General features: G+C 37.5%; 1 protein-coding gene, 1 non-coding gene and 1 pseudogene across 2 annotated transcripts in view; 1 reads left to right on the top strand and 2 right to left on the bottom strand.

Moving 5' to 3' along the window:
- MAGT1 (magnesium transporter 1) overlaps nt 1-19,670 on the top strand; it is a 50,936-nt gene that overhangs the window by 12,918 nt on the left and 18,348 nt on the right. Inside the window, exons 2-6 of the mRNA XM_070784139.1 lie at nt 3,626-3,795; nt 7,439-7,556; nt 17,762-17,902; nt 18,599-18,739; nt 19,240-19,329. Coding sequence (XP_070640240.1) covers nt 3,626-3,795; nt 7,439-7,556; nt 17,762-17,902; nt 18,599-18,739; nt 19,240-19,329 — 660 coding nt within the window. The remainder of the gene's footprint in view (nt 1-3,625; nt 3,796-7,438; nt 7,557-17,761; nt 17,903-18,598; nt 18,740-19,239; nt 19,330-19,670) is intronic.
- On the bottom strand, nt 1,846-3,203 carry LOC139181185 (heterogeneous nuclear ribonucleoprotein D-like pseudogene; annotated as a pseudogene).
- Nucleotides 16,536-16,607, bottom strand: TRNAW-CCA (transfer RNA tryptophan (anticodon CCA)). The gene has a single exon. It is a non-coding gene; the product is annotated as a tRNA-Trp (tRNA).

The raw sequence follows: 19,670 nt of genomic DNA on the forward strand, positions 1-19,670 counted from the left end.
TCTTTGTGACCCCATGGACTGCAGCGCACCAGGCTTCCCTGTCCATCACCAACTCCCAGAGCTTTCTCAAACTTATGTCCATCAAGTCAGTGATGCCATCCAACCATCTCATTCTCTGTCATCCCCTTCTCCTCCTGCCTTCAATCTTTCCCAGCATCAGGGTCTTTTCTGATGAGTCAGTTCTTCCCATCAGGTGGCCAAAGTATTGGAGCTTCAGCTTCAGCATCCATTCTTCCAATGAATATTCAGAACTGATTTCCTTTAGGATGGACTGGTTTGATCTCCTTGCAGCCCAAGGGACTCTCAAGAGTCTTCTCCAACACCACAGTTCAAAAGCATCAATTCTTCAGCGTTCAGCTTTCTTTATGGTCTAACTCTCACATCCATACATGACAACTCAAAAAACCATAGCTTTGACTAGATAGACCTCTGTCGGCAAAGTAATGTCTCTGCTTTATGATATGCTGAAGTGACTTAGCAGGCATACAGTGACATCTGTCTTTCAAAGAGTGCTGTTTCTCTATTAGATTCCTGATCTACTTTCAAAGTGAAAAGGCACATCTTAACATCTGTTCCTGGATGATTGAGTTTAATGGGAAGGAATTGTTTTTACAGTTTGAATGCCAGTGCCCTGGCCAAAGTTCAGTGTAAATAATAGGAAATGTAATTGGTCAGATGCTTCTGAATAGTGAACCACTCCACGATTTACCAACCATTAACAAACATACCCCTGTCTTGTAAAGAAGAACAAAACCATGAATTAGCATTAACCCTGCACTGAGATTCTTGTCTTCTGCACTTCTTTTTTATCTTTTCCCTTCTTACTACTTTTGCAAAGTTTGAACATAAAGGTAGAGGTGAGAGAAATGATAAATGAATATGATTTCATTTATTTCAAACTGAAATTCTCATTGACTAACCATGCTTCTCTTCCATTGCCTCATGATGACTGACTTATAAAAAAAAAACAACTTAGCTTTCTTTGTATAGACATAAGTTTTCATTTCTCTGAGATGTATGTTTGGGAATGCAGTTGCTGGATTATATGGTTAGTTCCCTGATAGCTCAGTTGGTAAAGAATCCGCCTGCAATGCAGGAGACCCTGGTTCGATTCCTGGGTTGGGAAGATCCTCTGGAGAAGGCTTGGCTACCCACTCCAGTATTTTGGGGCTTCCCTTGTGGCTCAGTTGATAAAGAATCCATCTGCAATACAGGAGACCTGGGTTCGATCCCTGGGTTGGGATGATCCCTTGGAGAAGGAAATGGCTGCCCACTCCAGTATTCTGGCCTGGAGAAATCCATGGATTGTATAGTCCATGGGGTTGCAAAGAGTCGGACGTGACTGAACGACTTTCACTTTCACAGGTCACTTGCTTAATTTTTTAAAGAAACTGCCAAACTCTTTTTCAAAGACTGTACCATGGTATAGTCCTACCACCAATGTAGGAGAGACCCAGTTTCTCTACATCCTTGCCAGCATTTGGTATTGTGACTATATTTTATTTTAGTAACAGACATGTATTGATGGCTCATTGTGCCCTTAATTTGCATTTCAGTAATGACTGATGTTGAACATCTTTTTGTGTGTTTGTCATCTGTAGATCATCTTTGATGAAGTCTCTTGATGTCTTGTCTATTTTGTTTGCTTTTCTAAATTTTGATGGTTTTAAAATATATTCAAACTACTAATCTGTTTTAGGTGTGTAGTTTCAAAATATTTTCTCCCACTCTATTGCTTGTCTTCATATCCTCCTTACAGGGTCTTTCACAGAGCAAAAGTTTTTAATTTTGATGAGGTCCAGTTTATCATTTTTTTTCTTTTTTTTTTTTTCACGTAAGGAAGCATTTATTTGAGGTTTAACATGTAATCATACAAATAAAGTCTGTATAAACACAAATCCACAGAGTCATAACACAGATAGCAAAAGACAAAGTAAAAACAAAGAAAACTAATTGGCGGCTATATACAGTTGGACACAAATTGTGTCTTGTACACTAGAAAGTCTTTTACAAAATAATCATCTTAGATCAACAGAAGACCAATCTTCAATGTCCTCCTGCAAGATGGTTACTTTAGCAATCTCTTCCTGTTTTCTGCAGTGTCCCCTTTAATACGGCTGGTAATTGTTTTGGTGATTGCCACCCCCTCGGGATGCCTTGCCCTAAGTGCTCTGTTGGCCTCGGCCTCGACCCCTAGTACCACCTCGCCCACCAGCTGCTGCACCTCTTCCTCCCTTTTGTTGTTGCTGTTGCTGTCTATATACCTCTTTGGGTTGTGCAACTTTGATTTCACACTTCCCAGAACCAATTTGATGGTATCTGCTTTCTAACAATTTCTTTACTGGCTCCTCATCTGTATATGTAACAAAGCAAAATCCTCTTCTTTCATTTGTTTTTGTATCCATAGGAAGTTCAATATTTTCAATCTCTCCACAGGCTCCAAAATATTCTTTAATTTGTTCCTCCGAAGTATCTGGGCTCAATCCACCCACGAAAACCTTTTTTGGGGGTTCCTTCCCCTTTAAAGCTTTGGCCCTTTTAGAGTCTATCAATTTGCCATCCAGTTTGTGTTCTTTCAGTTCCAAAACCTTATCAACACTAGCAGCATCCTTGAAAAGCACAAATCCAAATCCTCGTGATCTTCCAGTAACAGGATCTGTTTTAATCGTGCAGTCCACAACTTCCCCAAATCAAGACAAATATTCAGTCAGATCTTTCTTGCTTGTATCCCAGCTCAAGCCTCCAATAAACATTTTACCGTCATCCTGCTGGTTCTTGCTCACGTTGATCTTGGATCCCTCGGCGAACTCCTCTATGTTGCTGTACTCGTTCATGTCTTCCATAGCAGTGGAGTGGTCGGCCGGAAGGTGCTGGCGCGCAGACCGAGTCACGGCGGCGGCGGCGGCGGCGGAGCGTTGTATGGAGCTGGATTTAAAATGGCGGCGGAAGAGCAATTTTTTTTCTTTTTTGAATCATGCTTTTGTTGTCAGTCTAAGAGCTCTTTGCCTACTCATTGATCCTGAATATTTTCTCCTAATTTTTAATAATTTTCATTTTTACATTTAATTTTGTGATCCATTTTTAAATTAATTTTTGAATAAGTTGTGAAGTTCTGTTTGAGGTTCTTACTTTTGACTATGGATATCCAGTTGTTTCAGTACCGTTTATTGAAAAGGCTGAGTTGATCCTGCACCTTTGGCCATAATTGTGTAGGTCTGTTTCAAGGTCTTATTTCTGTTCCATTGATCTGTGTATCTATCCTTTTATTAGTATCACCCTGCCTTGCTTACTGAAGCTGTATAATAAGCCTTAAAATTAGATAGAGTAGCTCTTCCCACTTTCTTTGGAATCATTGGCCAATGAAAATTTTTATGATTTTATTTTATTTATTAGGAAATAAATCATGCACATAAAAATATAGTATATGTTTAAATCTCATCATGAAATAATATAATTTTAAGAATAATTATCATCATCAGGCCCAAGTACCAAATTTAATTTTTAGTTCTCTTATATTTTTTGTGTACCTCTGCTTATTTTTCTTGATTTTCAGTTGCCTAGTTAAAAAATACTTTAAATTCCAAGTTGAGAGTATTAATGGCATTCTTTCTTTATCTTTTTTTAGATGGTGTTGTCTGAAAAGGTTAGTCAACTGATGGAATGGACCAATAAAAGGCCTGTAATAAGAATGAATGGAGACAAGTTCCGTCGCCTTGTTAAAGCCCCACCGAGAAACTACTCCGTTATTGTCATGTTCACTGCTCTCCAACTTCATAGACAATGTGTCGTGTGCAAGTATGAACTTTCAACTACACTTTAAAAATTAAATAACTCAAAATAGTTTAACCATTTTTCAATCCCAGAAGAATGAGATTAGTTCAGTGGGTACATAAACAATGAATGTGTATACCTTACTTAGTGTGTCTGTAGTAACACATAGTGTGCTGTGCTTAGTTGCTAAGTCATGTCCAACTCTTTGTGACCCCATGAATTGCAGCCCATCAGGCTCCCTTGTCCATGGGGATTCTCCAGGCAAGAATACTGGAGTGGGTTGCCATCCCCTTCTCACTAACATATAATAGTACTACTCTTTTATAGTCTTTTTTTTAAAGGTTTTGTTTATTTATTTATTTTGGCTGTACTGGGTCTTCATTGCAGCATACCAGCTTTTCTCTATTTGTGGTGTGCAGGCTTGGTAGCCCTGCAGCATGTAGCATCTTAGTTCCTTGACCAGGGATTGAACCTGCCTCTCCTGCATTGGACGGGAGATTCTCAAGCACTGGACCACCAGGGAAGTCCCCAGTCTTTGTCCATATTAGTGGGGGAGGGACAAAAAGCAAGGATAAAGTATCATGGTAACCATCATAGAAATAACAGAAAATCTAAAAATCATAAATTGATATCAAGTTATATAAATGCATGTTGATAGCATTGATGTAGTACTTGTGTGCTCTTGTTTTATGACAACAGTCCCAGAAGTTAGGTAAAACAAATCTTTCGTTTTTGGAAGAAACAGTTTCCAGTTTTTTTAATGGTATACTGAAAGCTAGAGATATTTATTATCGCAATAATGGTGACTGCATCCAAAATTTGGAATTACAGGAGAACTTTTTAAGAAAACAAAGATTCATGATGTAGAGGTATTTCTTTTTTCTAGATTATTTTGTAGTAATTTTAAACCTTAGAAATGGAGACTAATCTCACTTAAACTTTCATCAAACAATGCTTAGTTGATTTGATTTTACTATTTCTGAATGCTTTTAGGAAAAAAGGTATTTCTTTAAACAAAAACATTATAGATAATTAAAAATAGTGGATACTAAAAAATAAAATAGCTTTTGCTTTTTGTTATTCGTTTACTTATATTTTTAGATCATATGTGTGGTCTGGGAAATCACTTTAAAGGAAATGATACAGCTACCCTGTGAAAAACTAGTAAAATCTTGGGAGGTTTTCCACACTTGATCTTAGCCAAAAGGCCGAGAAGCGATTGGGAGGTTTTCCAAATTCTGGTAGCCTGAGCCCATGTGAAGGAATAGACAGCCTTCTTTCAGAATAGTGTGTTATGCTTCCCCAAGCCTTTATAACACTTCTTAAAGATTTCCTCCCCAGAGGTAGGAGATAGGCCAGATATTTGGTCCCAGAGTGCTGTTCTTCTTTTTCAGGGATGGGATTATGCTGACTATAAATGGAAAGTAGGTAGAAGAAGGAAAAAGAATAGTAAGTGTTAACTATGAATAAACTTAAACTCTGCAATTACTCATAATTCAGTCAGTTTACTCACTGGCAATCATGAGTATACAAAAATGTCAGAAAACAAAGTCCTTCATAATTATGCAAATTAATGGAATTCTTAATGTTTTTAATAGTATCTTTTTATAAGACCAAATTTTAAATTAGCTCGCATTTTCCTAAACTCATTCAAATAACTAAAATTAAGCAACAGTAATTAGTATAATACTATGTAATTGGTGCTCTTAGGATGAGAAGTGTGAGTGCTTGATCCCAGAGTGCTGTTCACTCTTATCATATGGCTAGGGAAATGAGTTCCACATATGAAAATTTAGCTGTCAGTATGAGACAGTTTATGATTAAGTACTAAATGAATTGTGTACATAATAAATGCATAAAATTTCAGGAAGGACATATAACAGGAATGGTTAGGTTTGACCTAATAGAGAAGGTAGGACTTGTACTAGGGCTAGACAGATGGATCAGATTTACATGTCAGTAGGATATTCTGTTTAGAAGCAATGATGTGTGGAAAGGTACAGAGATAGGAGTAAAGTGCTGGAATTAAGAGATCTTGTTTGAGACTGAGTAATACCAACCTAGACAGAGGCATTAGAAGGCAGAGACATTACTTTGCTAACAAAGGTCTGCTAGTCAAGGCTGTGGTTTTTCCAGTAGTCATGTGTGGATGTGAGAGTTGGACCATAAAGAAAGCTGAGCACCAAAGAATTGATGCTTTTGAACTGTAGTGTTGGAGAAGACTCTTGAGAGTCCCTTGGACTGCAAGGAGAGCCAACCAGTCCATCCTAAAGGAAATCAGTCCTGAATATTCACTGGAAGGACTGATGCTGAAGCTGAAACTCCAATACTTTGGCCACCTGATGCAAAGAGCTGAGTCATTTGAAAAGACCCTGATGCTGGGAAAGATTGAAGGTGGGAAGAGAAGGGGATGACAGAAGGTGAGATGGTTGTATGGCATCACTGACTCAATGGATGTGAATTTGAGTTAACTCCAGGAGTTGGTGATAGACAGGGAGGCCTAGTGTGCTGCAGTCCATGGGGTCGCAAAGAGTTGGACATGACTGAGCGACTGAACTGACTGAAGGTTGTGTAAAAGCTAGATGCATTATTTGGAAATAGATGATAAAGAACCTTGAATAAGCAGTGAAAGAGCTTGGACATTGTGTTCTGAAGGTAATAAAAAAGCAACAGTGGTTTCTGAGAAGAGGAAGAGTATCAAAAAAGTAGTTATTTAGAAAGATTGATGTATATTGCAATGTTTAAGGATTGGAGGAGGAGAAAATAGAGTTAAGAATTTTAATATTCAAATGTCAGATATTAAAGATCTAACTTTAGGTGACAGCAATGAAAATAAATGTGGAGGGATAGAATTAAAAGCTAATCACACCCTGAAGAAGGAAATGGCTACACACTCTAATGTCTTGCCTGGGTAATCTCATGGACAGAGGAGCCTGGCAGGCTACAGTCCATGCAGTCGCAGAGTCAGACATGACTTAGCGACTAAAACAACAAACAACAATTGGAAACTATAGAATAAACTTTAAGGTTTACTTCACAATCATGTAAATTCCATTTTGAGGGGGAAAGCTATTTTCTTGTCAATTAGAATTCACTGAAAATATTTTTTCTTATACTGTTACTCATCTCTTAATTTAATATTATGATCCCTATTTACACTCCTTAATCTTTCAGTTAACTTGTAGCTGTCATTGCCAGTTGTTAGTGTTACCGTATTTATGAAGTGAAAATGTATGATACTATTAAATTCAAATTTAAGATAAACCAAAAAAAGATAATCACAGATGAAAAAATGTCAGATCTTAGAACTAAAAGCATATGGGAAATCAGGGAAAAGTAAAATATAGCTTGAGCTTTCAACTAATCTCAATTCTTTGTCTTTGAACTCTTAGAAGTAATTTAGCCTATTAAAAATTGTAGCTAAATTTTTTTCCAGTGAATTTAGAAGGAGCTTTTTGATAAGAAACAGGCACAAAGTATGAAGCAGAGTCAGATAATCACTACGTCTTGTTGAAATCCCCAACTCTTGATATAAGATTTCTCTTATGCCAAAACAGTGGCAGTGTTTTCCAAGGTTTGTCCTAACCCTATCAACAGAGCCTGACTTGCACTAGATTGTTTTTAAAAATGTTTTATATGTTATCTTTACAAATCTAATTGCATCCAGGCAAGCTGATGAAGAATTCCAGATCCTTGCAAACTCCTGGCGATACTCCAGTGCATTTACCAACAGGATATTTTTTGCTATGGTGGATTTTGATGAAGGCTCTGATGTATTTCAGATGGTAAGCTATTTGGTTATTCTGTTAAATAGAAATTGGTAAACTATATATAATGTGGAATACCTCTTTTTCAACGGCTGCAAGAAGTTAAATAGGACTTGTCTTATGTAAGATCTAGAGTAGTTAGTGAAATAAAAGCTGAACTTAAGCTAAACATGAAATATGGTGGTCAATACTAACTTATTAGAATATGGAAATTGGGTAGAAATCATGTAAACTTATATATTTTGTGGTAAAATATAATAAAAAAAAGTACCACTTTGTTTTTAAGTGAACAATTTATCAAGTAACTTTTTAATTCAGAACAAGAATCCCACTATTGTGTAATACTGTAGTTCTTGGTAAGAGCTAGGTACCTGTCTTTAACCTCTTGTGGCTTGTCTTAGTGGAAAAGCTCCTTCTTGTTCAACATTTAACTTTTTCCTGTGCCCTATATCCTATACCTACTGGCTCTATCAATCATGACCTCTCTTACCGTTTTTTTTTTTTTTAATTAAAACTATTCTTTGAGGAACTTATGGTTCACAGCAAAAATGAGAGGTAGATACAAAGGTTTTCTGTTATGTCTTATGCCCCTGCACATTAATAGCCTCTCCATTATCAACATCCCCCACCAGAATGGTATGTTTGTTACAGTTGGTGAACCTCCATTAACACATCGTAATCACCCAATGTGCATAGTTTATATTGTAGTTCACTCTTGGTCTTGTACATTCTGCTGATTTGGACAAAAGTATAGTGAGATGTATCCATCAATATGTATTCATAAACAGTATTTTCACTGCCCTAAAATTCTCTGTACTCTACTAATTCCTCCCTCCACACTAACCCTTGGTAATCACTGATCTTTTAGCTGTCTCCACAGTTTTGCCTTTTCCAGAACGTCATATACTTGGAATCATACAGTATGTAGACTTTTCAGATTGACTTCTTTCACTTGGTAATATGAATATAAAGTTCCTCCATGTCTTTTCATGGCTTGATAGCTCATTTCTTTTAAGAGCTAAATAATATCCCATTGTCTGGATATACCAGACTTTGTTTATTCTTTCATGTACTGAAGAAATCTTGATTGCTTCCAAGTTTTAGCAGTTATGAATAAAACTGTTATAAACACCTGTATGCAGGTTTTTATGCAGACACAAGTTTTAACTCCTTTGCATAAATACCAAGGAGCACAGTTGCTGGATCATATAGTATGTTAGGGCTTCCCTTGTAGCTCAGTTGGTAAAGAATCTGCCTGCAATGCAGGAGACCTGAGTTCAATTCCTGGGTTGGGAAGATCACCTGGAGAAGGAAACGGCAACCCACTCCACTATTCTTGCCCGGAGAATCCCATGGACAGGGGAACCTGGCAGGTTACATACAATCTATGGGGTCGCAAGAGTCGGACATGACTGAGCAACTAAGCACAGCACACACATAGTATGTTAAATTTTGTAAGAAACTTCCAGACCATCTTCCAAATTGGCTGTACCATTTTGCATTCCCAAGAGCTGTGAATGAAAGTTCCTGTTGCTCCACTTCCTCCTTAGCACTTGGTGTTATCAGTGTTCTGCATTTTGACCATTCTAATTCCCAGGTAGCTCAGGTAGCTCATGCTGGAAACGTGGGTTTGATTCTTGGGTCAGGAAGATCCCCTGAAGAAGGGAATGGCAACCCATTCTAGTATTCTTGCCTGGGAAATCCCGGGGACAGTGGAGCCAGATAGGCTGCAGTCCATAGGATCGCAAATTCGGACACGACTTAGCAACTAAAGCAACAACAGTTGTGTAGCAGTATCTCATTGTTGTAATCTGCATTTCTTTGATGACATATAATGTGGAGTATCTTTTCAACTGCTCATTTGCCATCTCTGTATCTTCTTTGGTGAAATGTCTGTTAAGGTCTTAGGCCTATTATTTATTTATTTTTGGCTATGTTGGGTTTTCATTGCTAAACATGGACTTTCTCCAGTTGCAGTGAGTGGGGGCTATTCTCTAGTTGTGGTGTACAGGCTTCTCATTTGCAGTGGCTCCTGTTTTTGCAAAGCATGGAATCTAAGGCACTCAGGCTTCAGTAGTTGTGGTTGGAGGCCTCCAGAATGCAGTCTCAGTAGTTGTGGTGCACAGGGTTTGTTCTTCCATGACGTGGAATCTTCTTGGACCAGGCATCAAACCTCTGTCCCCTGCTTTGGCAGGCAGATTCTTTACCACTGGACCACCAGGTGTCCCCCATTTTTAAAATTGGATTGTTTGATCCCCTTGTTGAGTTTTAAGTCTGTGCCTTGTCATCTCACTCTCTTACTTTTTGTCTTTTGCACAGCAAAAACATGTAAATTTAATGAAGTACAACTTATCAGTTATTTCTATCATACATTGTGTCTTTGATGTTGTATCTAAAAAAATCATCACTATATCTGACGTCATCTAGATTTTCTACTATGTTATCTCTTAGGAACTTTATATTTTGTCTTTGTATTTTAAGGCCTTTGATCCATTTTGAGTTATTTTCTTTTTTCTATTTTTGACCATGCCTTGCAGCATGCGGGATCTTATTCCCCAACCAGGGATTCAACCCATGTCTTCTGCATTGGAAGCACAGAGTCCTAACCACTGGACTGCAAGGGAAGTCCCATTTTGAGTTATTTTTTGTGAACAGGACATGGTCTGTGTCTAGGTTTTGTGGGGGTTTTTTGTTTGTTTTTTTGCTCACGGATATCTAGTTATTTTAACACTATTTGTTAAAACTATACTTTCTCCACGTAATTGCTTTTTCTCTTTTGTTGACAATCAGATGACTATATGTGGTTCTACTGTTGGGCTTTTTATTCTGTTCCTTTGGATACCACACTGTTTTGATTGTTGTTGTTCAGTTGCGAAGTCATGTCTCACTCTTTGCGACCCCATGAACTGCAGCACACCAGGCTTCCCTGTCTTCACTGTCTGCTGGAGTTTGCTCATTTCTGTCATTCATTTCACTTATATATAGGTACATACACACATACAATTGAATACGTTGCTGCTATTATTTTGAACAAACTGTTATGTGTTAGTTAATTAAGAATAAGAAAAAAAAAGTTTTTATTTTACCTTCACTTATTCCCTCTTCAGTCCCTTTCTTTCTTTATGTAGATTCAAGTTTCCAACCTGCCTTATTTCCCTTCTCTCTAAAGAACTTCTTTTAACATTTCTTGCAAGGGATTGTTTGTCTGAAAGTCTTTATTTCTCCTTCACTTTTTTTTGGAAGAAGTTTATTTTTAAAATTTTTAACTGTGCTAGGTCTTCATTGCAGCACACAGGCTCTTTGTTGGGGTGTGCAGGCTTTCTCCAGTCGCAGTGTGAGAGGGCTTCTCTAGTTGTGGCACATGGGCTTTAGGGTGTGCAGGTTCAGTAGTTGCTGCACACAGGCTTAGTTGCCCCGCAGCATGTGGGATCTTAGTTTCCCAACTAGGGATTGAACCTGGATCCCATGCATTGGAACATGGATTCTTAATCACTGGCCCACCAGGGAAGTCCCTCTCTTTCACTTTTGAAGAATAATTTCACAGGGTATTTTTTTCTCTCAACACTTTAAATATTTCACTCCACTTTCTTCCTGTTTGCATGGTTTCTGAAAAGAAGTTGGATGTAATTCTTATCTCTCTTACTTTATGGGTAAAGCATTTTATTCCTCTGACTTCTTTAAGAGTTTTTTCTTTGAGTTAAATTATATGCATGGGTATGTTATTGGCATTTATCTACTACTTATTCTTAGAGCTTCCTGAATCTGTGATTTAGAGTCTGATGTTACTTTGGGAAATTTCTCAGTCATTAATATTTCTTCTGTTCCTTTCTCTTTCTTCTAGTATTCCCATTATGTATATGTTATACCTTTTGTATACCCACAGTCCCTGGATATTCTGTTTTGTTTGTTTTTTGTCTTTGTTCTCTTTATTTTTCAGTTTTCAAGGATTGTATTGATAAATCCTCTAGCTCAGAGATTCCTCAGCCATGTCCTGTATACTGAGTCCATCAAAGGCATTCTTCATTTCTGTTACAGTGGTTTTCATCTCTGGTATTTCTTTTTTGGTTGTTTTTAGGATTTCCATCTCTCTTATGTTATTCATCTGTTTTTGCTTGCTATCTACTTTATCCTTCAGCCCTAGGGTTGCTTGACAGCCCTTCTTAGAGTATACTTACTTATGGACAGAGCCAGTATCTTGTAGCTATTAGTGCTAAGCACATAATAGATGTTCAAGTAAATATCAAACGAATGGCTTAATGTTCCATTTTACAGTATGTTACTGTGCTGGTCATATTTTAGTCTCACACAGTGCCATAAATCAAAATCAGTGTATTCATAAAACATGCTGCAACCTAAAAGATTAGTGCATTTAGGCTTTTTTAGACCAAAGGAAACAGTTTTTAGAGTTTAAGAAATTGCTTTCTCATTCTCTACTATTCAAGCAAGGATTGTTTTGGAAATTAAAAATTGTAATTTCATTTATCTTACCAAGATACACATAAAGTTTTCTTCTACATCAAATACCTTTTAATATCAATGTCCATTTTAGAGCTATATTTAGAGTTAGTGGTATAAGGATGGTAGTGTGTCCATCTGTGGAATAAATTCGAATCTTTCTCCAAAGAATATTGTTATATGCCACAGCATACAAAAGCCATGCATGGATAAAAAGTGATAACCTACCAAAAACCGTACATCTTATTTTGGCTCTTTAACATCTAAGGATTGTCAAAGCCTATAAGATTTAAAAACAAATTTTAATTGTGAGAAAATATGTGTGTGTGCATGCTAAGTTGCTTTAGTCATGTCTGGCTCTTTGTGATCCTGTGGACTGTAGCCATCAGGCTCCTCTGTCCACAGGATTCACCAGGCAAGAATACTGGAGTGGGTTGCCATGTCCTCCAGGGGATCTTCCCAACCCAGAGATTGAACTTGCATCTCTTGTATCTCTGGTATTGGCAGGCAGGTTCTTTACCACTAATGCTGAAATGTACTATCTTAACCATTCTTGAATATAGTTCAGTAGTGTTTAGTACATTCACATTTCTGCATAACCAATCTCCAGAACTCTTTTCACCTTGTACAATGAAACGGAAACTCTTTATACATCACATAACTCTTTATTCCCTCTTCCCCCAGCCCTTGGAAACTTATCATTCTGCTTTCTATCTCAGTGAACTTTACTGTTGTCAGTACCTCATATAAGTGGAATCATACATACTTGTCTTTTTGTGACTGTCTTATTTCACTTAGTGTACTGTCCTCAAAGTTGATTCATGTTGTTGCATGCATCCAAATTTTCTTGCTTTTGGGACTTTCCTGTTGTGTCCCAGGGACTTCCCCAGTGGCTAAGACTCCATACCCCCAACGCAGGGAGACTGAGTTTGATCCCTGGTTGGTAAAGTAGATCTCACATGCCACAACTAAAACCCAGAGCAGCCAAATAAGTAAATAAATATTAAATTTTTTTCCCTTGCTTTGAAAGGCTGAATAATGTTACATTGTATGCATATACCACATTTTATTTATTCATTCATCTGTTGATGGACACTTGGGTTGCTTCCACCTTTTGGCTATTGTGAATAATGCTGCTATTAACATAGGTATGCAGCTATCTCCTCAAGACCCTGCTTTTAGTTCTTTTAGATTTAAACCCACAAGTGGAATTCCTAGATCATATGGTAGTTCTATTTTTCATTTTTGTAGTAACATTCATATTGTTTTCCATAGCAGCTGCACCATTTTGCATTATTTTTTATTTTTTGATAGTAGTTATCCTAATGAGTGTGAGATGGTGTCTCATTGTGGTTTTGATTTGTAATTCTTTAATGATTAGATGTAGAATATCTTTTCATGTGCTTGTTGGCAATTTGTATATCTTTTTTGAGAAATGTCTATCCATATCCTTTGCCCAATTAAAAAAAATATATTTGTTTATTTTTAGTTATGATGGGTCTTCATTGCTTTGTGTGGGCTTTCTCTAGTTGCGGTGAATGGGGGCTACTCTTTGTTGTGGTGTGTGGATTTCTCATTGTGGTACTTCTCGTTGCACAGCACAGGCTCTAGGCACATGGGCTTTAGTAGTTGTAGCACATGGGCTCAGTAGTTGTGGCTCCCAGGTTCTAGAGCACTGGCTCAATAGTTTTGGCTCATGGGCTTAGTTGCTCCATGGCATGTGGAACTTCCCAGATCAGGAATCAAACCTGTGTTCCCTGCATTACAAGGCAAATTCTTATCTACTGTGCCACCAGGGAAGTCCCTTTGCCCAGCTTTTTTTTTTCTTGTGCCCAGTTTTTAGTAAATGTGTTTTTTAGTTGTAGTTCTTTATGTTGTCTCAATATTAGCCCCTTATCAGATATATTATTTTTTTCCCATTGCTTTTTCACTGTTGATTGTGTCTATAGACTACAAGATACTTTTAAAGAGCTGATTTGGTGTAAAGATGTTATACTAGTAATGATGGAAATACAAATTATAATAACGGTGTTATTATATAAATTATATAGTATATAAATATTGTTATATAATTATATAAGTTAACTTATATATATTATATACATTATTACAATATTTACCCATTAGATCAACTTTTGGCAAGAATGTGAGGAAACATACCTTCCTGTGTTGCTGGGTAAGAGTGTAAATTGGTACAGCCACTTTTGAAGGCATGTTGGCTCTATCCATCTTCATTTAAAATGTTTCTGCTCTATGAACTAATTATTCCATTTGTAGAGAAGCATTCTTACATATATACAGGAAAATATGTACATGACTATTTCTTAAAACATCCTTTTTAATTGGGAAAAAAGGAAAAAACTAAATTGCCAACAATAGCATAATTACTTAATAAACTATGAGAGCATATACCAGCCTCAACATACACACACACACACACACACACACACACACACACACACACACACACACACATATATGCTGTGCTTAGTCACACAGTCGTGTCCAACTCTTTGTGACCCCATGGACTGTAGCCGTCCAGGCGTCTCTGTCCATGGGGATTCTCCAGGCAAGAATGTTGGAGTGGGTTGCCATGCCCTCCTCCAGGGGATCTTCCCAACCCAGGGATTGAACCCAGGTCTCCTGCATTGCAGGTGGATCCTTTACCATCTGGGCCACTCATATTATATGGGGCTTCCCTGGTGTGTGTGTGTGTGTGTGTGTGTGTGTGTGTGTGTGTGTGTGTGTACTGTTATGGATAGATCTCTCAAACACGGTTGAATAAAAAAAGCAAAATGAAATGCAGAATATTTCAGTTAATGTGATACCATTTTTGTTAAATAAGGCAGACACAAAACAATATTATGTTTTCTGTTGGTATATACACATCTATGTGAATAAGTTCAGAAAGGTCTATAAATGGTAATAGTGCTGGCAGAATGGACTGGAGTTGGTCCCTATAACCCTGTAATTTTTTGTTTTTAATTTTGTACAGGAAATGGATTTCATATATTACATAGTTCTTTTAGACACACATGTATATATGTATATTTTAAATCCAAAGGTGGTATAGTAGTCCCCACTTAACTACAGGGGATACATTCTAAGACTCTGAAACTGCAAATAGTACTGAACCCTATATGTAACTATATTTTTTCCTATATATACATATGTACATACCTATCTATGATAAAGTTTAACTTATAAATTAAGCACAGTAAGAGTAGCAATAATAATAACAAAATAGAAGAATTAAAACAGTATAGGCTCAGATGGTAAAGAAGGGGCCTGCACTGCAAGAGACCCAGGTTTGATCCCTTGGTTGGGAAAATCCCCTGGAGAAGGGAATGACAACCTGCGCCAGTATTCTTGCCTGGGAAATCCCAAGGACAGAGGAGCCTGATGGTCTACAGTCCATGGGTTCGTAAAGAGTCTGGATGACTGAGCGACTAACAGATTCACTGTAATGAAAGTTATATGAGTGTGGTCTCTCTCACAATATCTTATTATACAAATGTATCTTTTCTATCTTGATTAAGCACTTGTCACTTACCGTAATTTTTGCAGTCGAACAGCAAAGTTAGCAGATTTCTTTTCCTTTACAATTTCACAAAGATAGCGACCTCAGCAAGTGATTTTTTTTTCTGTCCTTATTGAGAGCTTTCATCTTTCCACTTAAAGGAAGCACTGTATGACTTCTCTGTGGCATATCTCATTGCCAACATCACTACTTTTGTGTTTTGGGGCATTATTAAGTAAAATAAGGGTTACTTGAATACAAGCATTGTGATATCACAACAGTTGATCTGAAAACCAAGACAGCTACTAAGTGTCTAATGGGTGGGATATGCTGGACAAAGGGATCATTCACATCCTGGGTAAGATGGTGAGAGATTTCATCACACTGCTCAGAACAGCTGCAATTTAAAATTTTTGAATTGTTTATTTCTGGAATTCTCCACGTAGTATTTTCAGACTGCAGTTGACCACGAGTAACTTAAACTTTAGAAAGTGAAACTGTGGACAAGTGGGGACTACCATATAAATAAACTACTATTGAAGAGTTTGGCCTAAAATTTGGGAAGCACTTTGGCGGCTGTTCAGGACTTAGTTTTGCAGACTCAAACTGATTTAACAGTGTAGCCAGAATTTATCTAGCTCTGCAGACTTTGTGTACACTCGCCAAACCATAAAAATCCATGGACATTGGTAACCAAAGAGCTAATTTTTAAATTCACTAATTCAGCATCTTTTACTGACAAGAAGGCCAAACTAATCATATACCTAATTGGTATACCCTCTCCCCTTATAGGAAAGTCTAAAAAAACTACTTTTATAAGGGTTACTCTTAAGTATAGAATCAAAGCAAGGGAGTGGGTTATTTTATTGGTTGATGTCTTTAAAGTGAAAGTGAAAGTGAAGTCGCTCAGTCGTATCCGACTCTTTGCGACCCCATGGACTGTAGCCTACCAGGCTCCTCGTCTATGGGATTCTCCAGGCAAGAGTACTGGAGTGGGTTGCCATTTCCTTCTTCAGGGGATCTTCCCAACCCAGGGATCAAACCTGGGTCTCCCGCATTGGAGGCAGACGCTTTAACCTCTGAGCCACCAGGGAAGCCCAAAATATTTCTTTGAGCCCCTTTTTTCTGGGTGGGGGGCAAGAATACTGGAGTGGGTTGCCATTCCCTTCTCCAGGAGATCTTCTCAATCCAGGGATTGAACCTGGGTCTCCCACGCTGTAGGCAGACGCTTTACCGTCTGAGCCACCAGGGAAGTCTTTAAGTTATAGTTATTTTATAGAAGCCAATCTCTGTTACAGGGTTACCTGCTGAGGGTACCTGAATGCTTGCATCTGTTGGTGAACATCTTTTCCCTGGACTTAACATTTTCTATTTTTTACAAGTATTATCACATCAGGAAAGTTACAATGCAAATGAATAGGTCATAGATTCTTTACCTTAGCAATTCCAGTGTTATCTTAAGAATACCATGGTCTCATGACAGAGAAATGTTATGCTTATCACTAAATACTTATGAACCTTTTAGAATTGACTATTTCTGCCAATTGGTTGCCGTTTTGTATTTGTTTTCCCTACAATAGAGTACTCTCTTACTCCAGTCTTCTTTCCTCCACATTGAGAATGTGCTCTATTTGAAGCTTACCTAAGCTGCTGCTGCTGCTGCTAAGTTGCTTTAGTGGTGTCCGACTCTGTGCAACCCCATAGACGGCAGCCCACCAGGCTCCCCCCGTCCCTGGGATTCTCCAGGCAAGAATACTGGAGTGGGTTGCCATTTCCTTCTCCAGTGCATGAAAGTGAAAAGTGAAAGTGAAGTCGCTCAGTCATGTCCAACTCTTTGCGACCCCGTGAACTGCAGCCTACCAGGCTTCTCCATCCATGGGATTTTCCGGGCAAGAATACTGGAGTGGGGTGCCATTGCCTTCTCCTATTACCTAAGCTACATGAGACAATTTTGGTTCTCATAAATGTATTCTTTTTTTTGCATAATCTCTGAACAGATTAAAGTAATTGTGGTATGGGAAATTTTCCATTTTAAAGGAGTAAAATGTAGGTTTCTTAGCTAGGAATTTATATTTCACAAGCAGCCTTGGGTTTGACTCTTGGATTACTTACCACTTTGCTTAGATGAATCACTTAACCCACCTAAACCTGGGCTTATTTGTCTTTGTAAAATGGCTAAATTTCAAGATATTTGCTGTTAAGATTATTTTTTGGTAATCTGTATTCTCGTGGACTACTTTTTATTCAGCTAAACATGAATTCAGCTCCAACTTTCATCAACTTTCCTGCAAAAGGGAAGCCCAAACGGGGTGATACATATGAGTTGCAGGTGCGTGGATTTTCAGCTGAGCAGATTGCCCGGTGGATTGCTGACAGAACTGATGTCAATGTAAGTTTCCTTGCTTTGTAGAAAGTTACTTTGTCATTATCTACTTATTCTTCTGGGAGGTCCTAATTGGTCTCATCCTCATATCACTGAGATGGTGATAGTTTGTCAGTCCCTTTATAAGTAGCATTTAACAGAATCATCCTGGTGAGTGACATTAAAACATGCTCTATTACTTAGTCAATTCAGCATGGAAACCACTCTTTCGTCCTCACTAAATCCATGGAGTATCTAGTTGTACTTGGCAAATACTTCTTAATCTAAAAGATGTATATGTGTGCTCAGTTGCTTCAGTCATGTCCAACTCTTTGCAACACCATGGACTGTAGCCCACCAGGCTCCCCTGCCCATGGGATTCTCCAGGCAGGAATACTGGAGTGGGTTGCCGTTTCCTCCTCCAGGGGATCTTTACAACCCAGGGATCAAACCTTTGTCTCCTGCATCTCCTGCCTTGGCAGGTGGATTCTTTACCACTGGGAAGTCCCTAAAAGATGTTATGTTGTGGCTAAAAAGAATATTGCATCCATACCATTTTAGGATACGTTATAGGCTATTTTAATTAGGATGAAAAGAAAAAGTGTGATTTTTTTATGAAAGTAACCACACTAATTTTGATTGTTTTCATTTCAAATTATTTTGATCTATATACTTAATGAATAAATTTCATACTTTAAAATGTTTTTCTCTCCTTTTCATTAGATTAGAGTAATTAGACCCCCTAATTATGCTGGTCCCCTTATGTTGGGATTGCTTTTGGCTGTTATTGGTGGACTTGTGTATCTTCGAAGGAGCAATATGGAATTTCTCTTTAATAAAACTGGATGGGCTTTTGCCGCTCTGGTGAGTGAATGTTGGAAGAAAAATTGTTTAGATAAAACTCCTAATATTACATTGTTAGGTGGCATTTTGTTTCTTTCTTACCTGTGGTAAAAGATTTTATATATTGATATTTTTATTTTATACCTTAAAATCAGTTTGTTTCCTCCATTATCTCATTAGTATGGCAAGAGCTTGAAGGAACTCCTTGTACCTAGTTTTTATTCAATCTGAAAGACTTTCAACCCTATGAAAATCTCCATTTTTTTAATTCTTCTAAAAGGCTTTTCAGTATTCAATTTTAAACTTGTATCAGTTTATTTGTAATTTTAAAACAGTGCTTTCCTTTCAAAGTAAATATCGATTCTTGTGATCCTTATGATGAAATATAAGCTTTTTTGTCATTTATGGAAAAATTTTTTTTCATGTAATACTTGAGAGGATATGCTTTTCATATACCTGTTAATTTAATTAAAGTGGGACCATACCATATTATGAGTATTTCATTATTTTTTGTTTCCTAGTGTTTTGTGCTTGCTATGACATCTGGTCAAATGTGGAACCATATAAGAGGACCACCATATGCTCATAAGAATCCCCACACAGGACATGTGGTAAGGGAAGTCCAGGATTTCTTTACATTATATACCAAAGTTAACCTTAATGATTAATATCCTGTTAGATCAGTGCTAGTATATGAAGGAACTCAATTTAGTTTTGACTTTTAAATTGCTCTGTATTAATAATGAACTTCGATTGCTAAAAAGACTATGCCATACTCTCAAAAGGGGGACTTTTTTTTTTAAATCCCTTTTGAGTAAGCTGGCTAAGAATGAAAGTCAGTCTTCAACTAAATAGAATAATTGATCAAGTACTTGACCATTTACTGTTTCTAGGCACTGTACTAGGTATTATTAGATAGAGTGATAAGAAAAATGTAGTCCCTGTTTTCATG

This window comes from Bos indicus, chromosome X (assembly GCF_029378745.1).
Source record: "Bos indicus isolate NIAB-ARS_2022 breed Sahiwal x Tharparkar chromosome X, NIAB-ARS_B.indTharparkar_mat_pri_1.0, whole genome shotgun sequence".
Lineage (NCBI taxonomy): Eukaryota > Metazoa > Chordata > Mammalia > Artiodactyla > Bovidae > Bos > Bos indicus.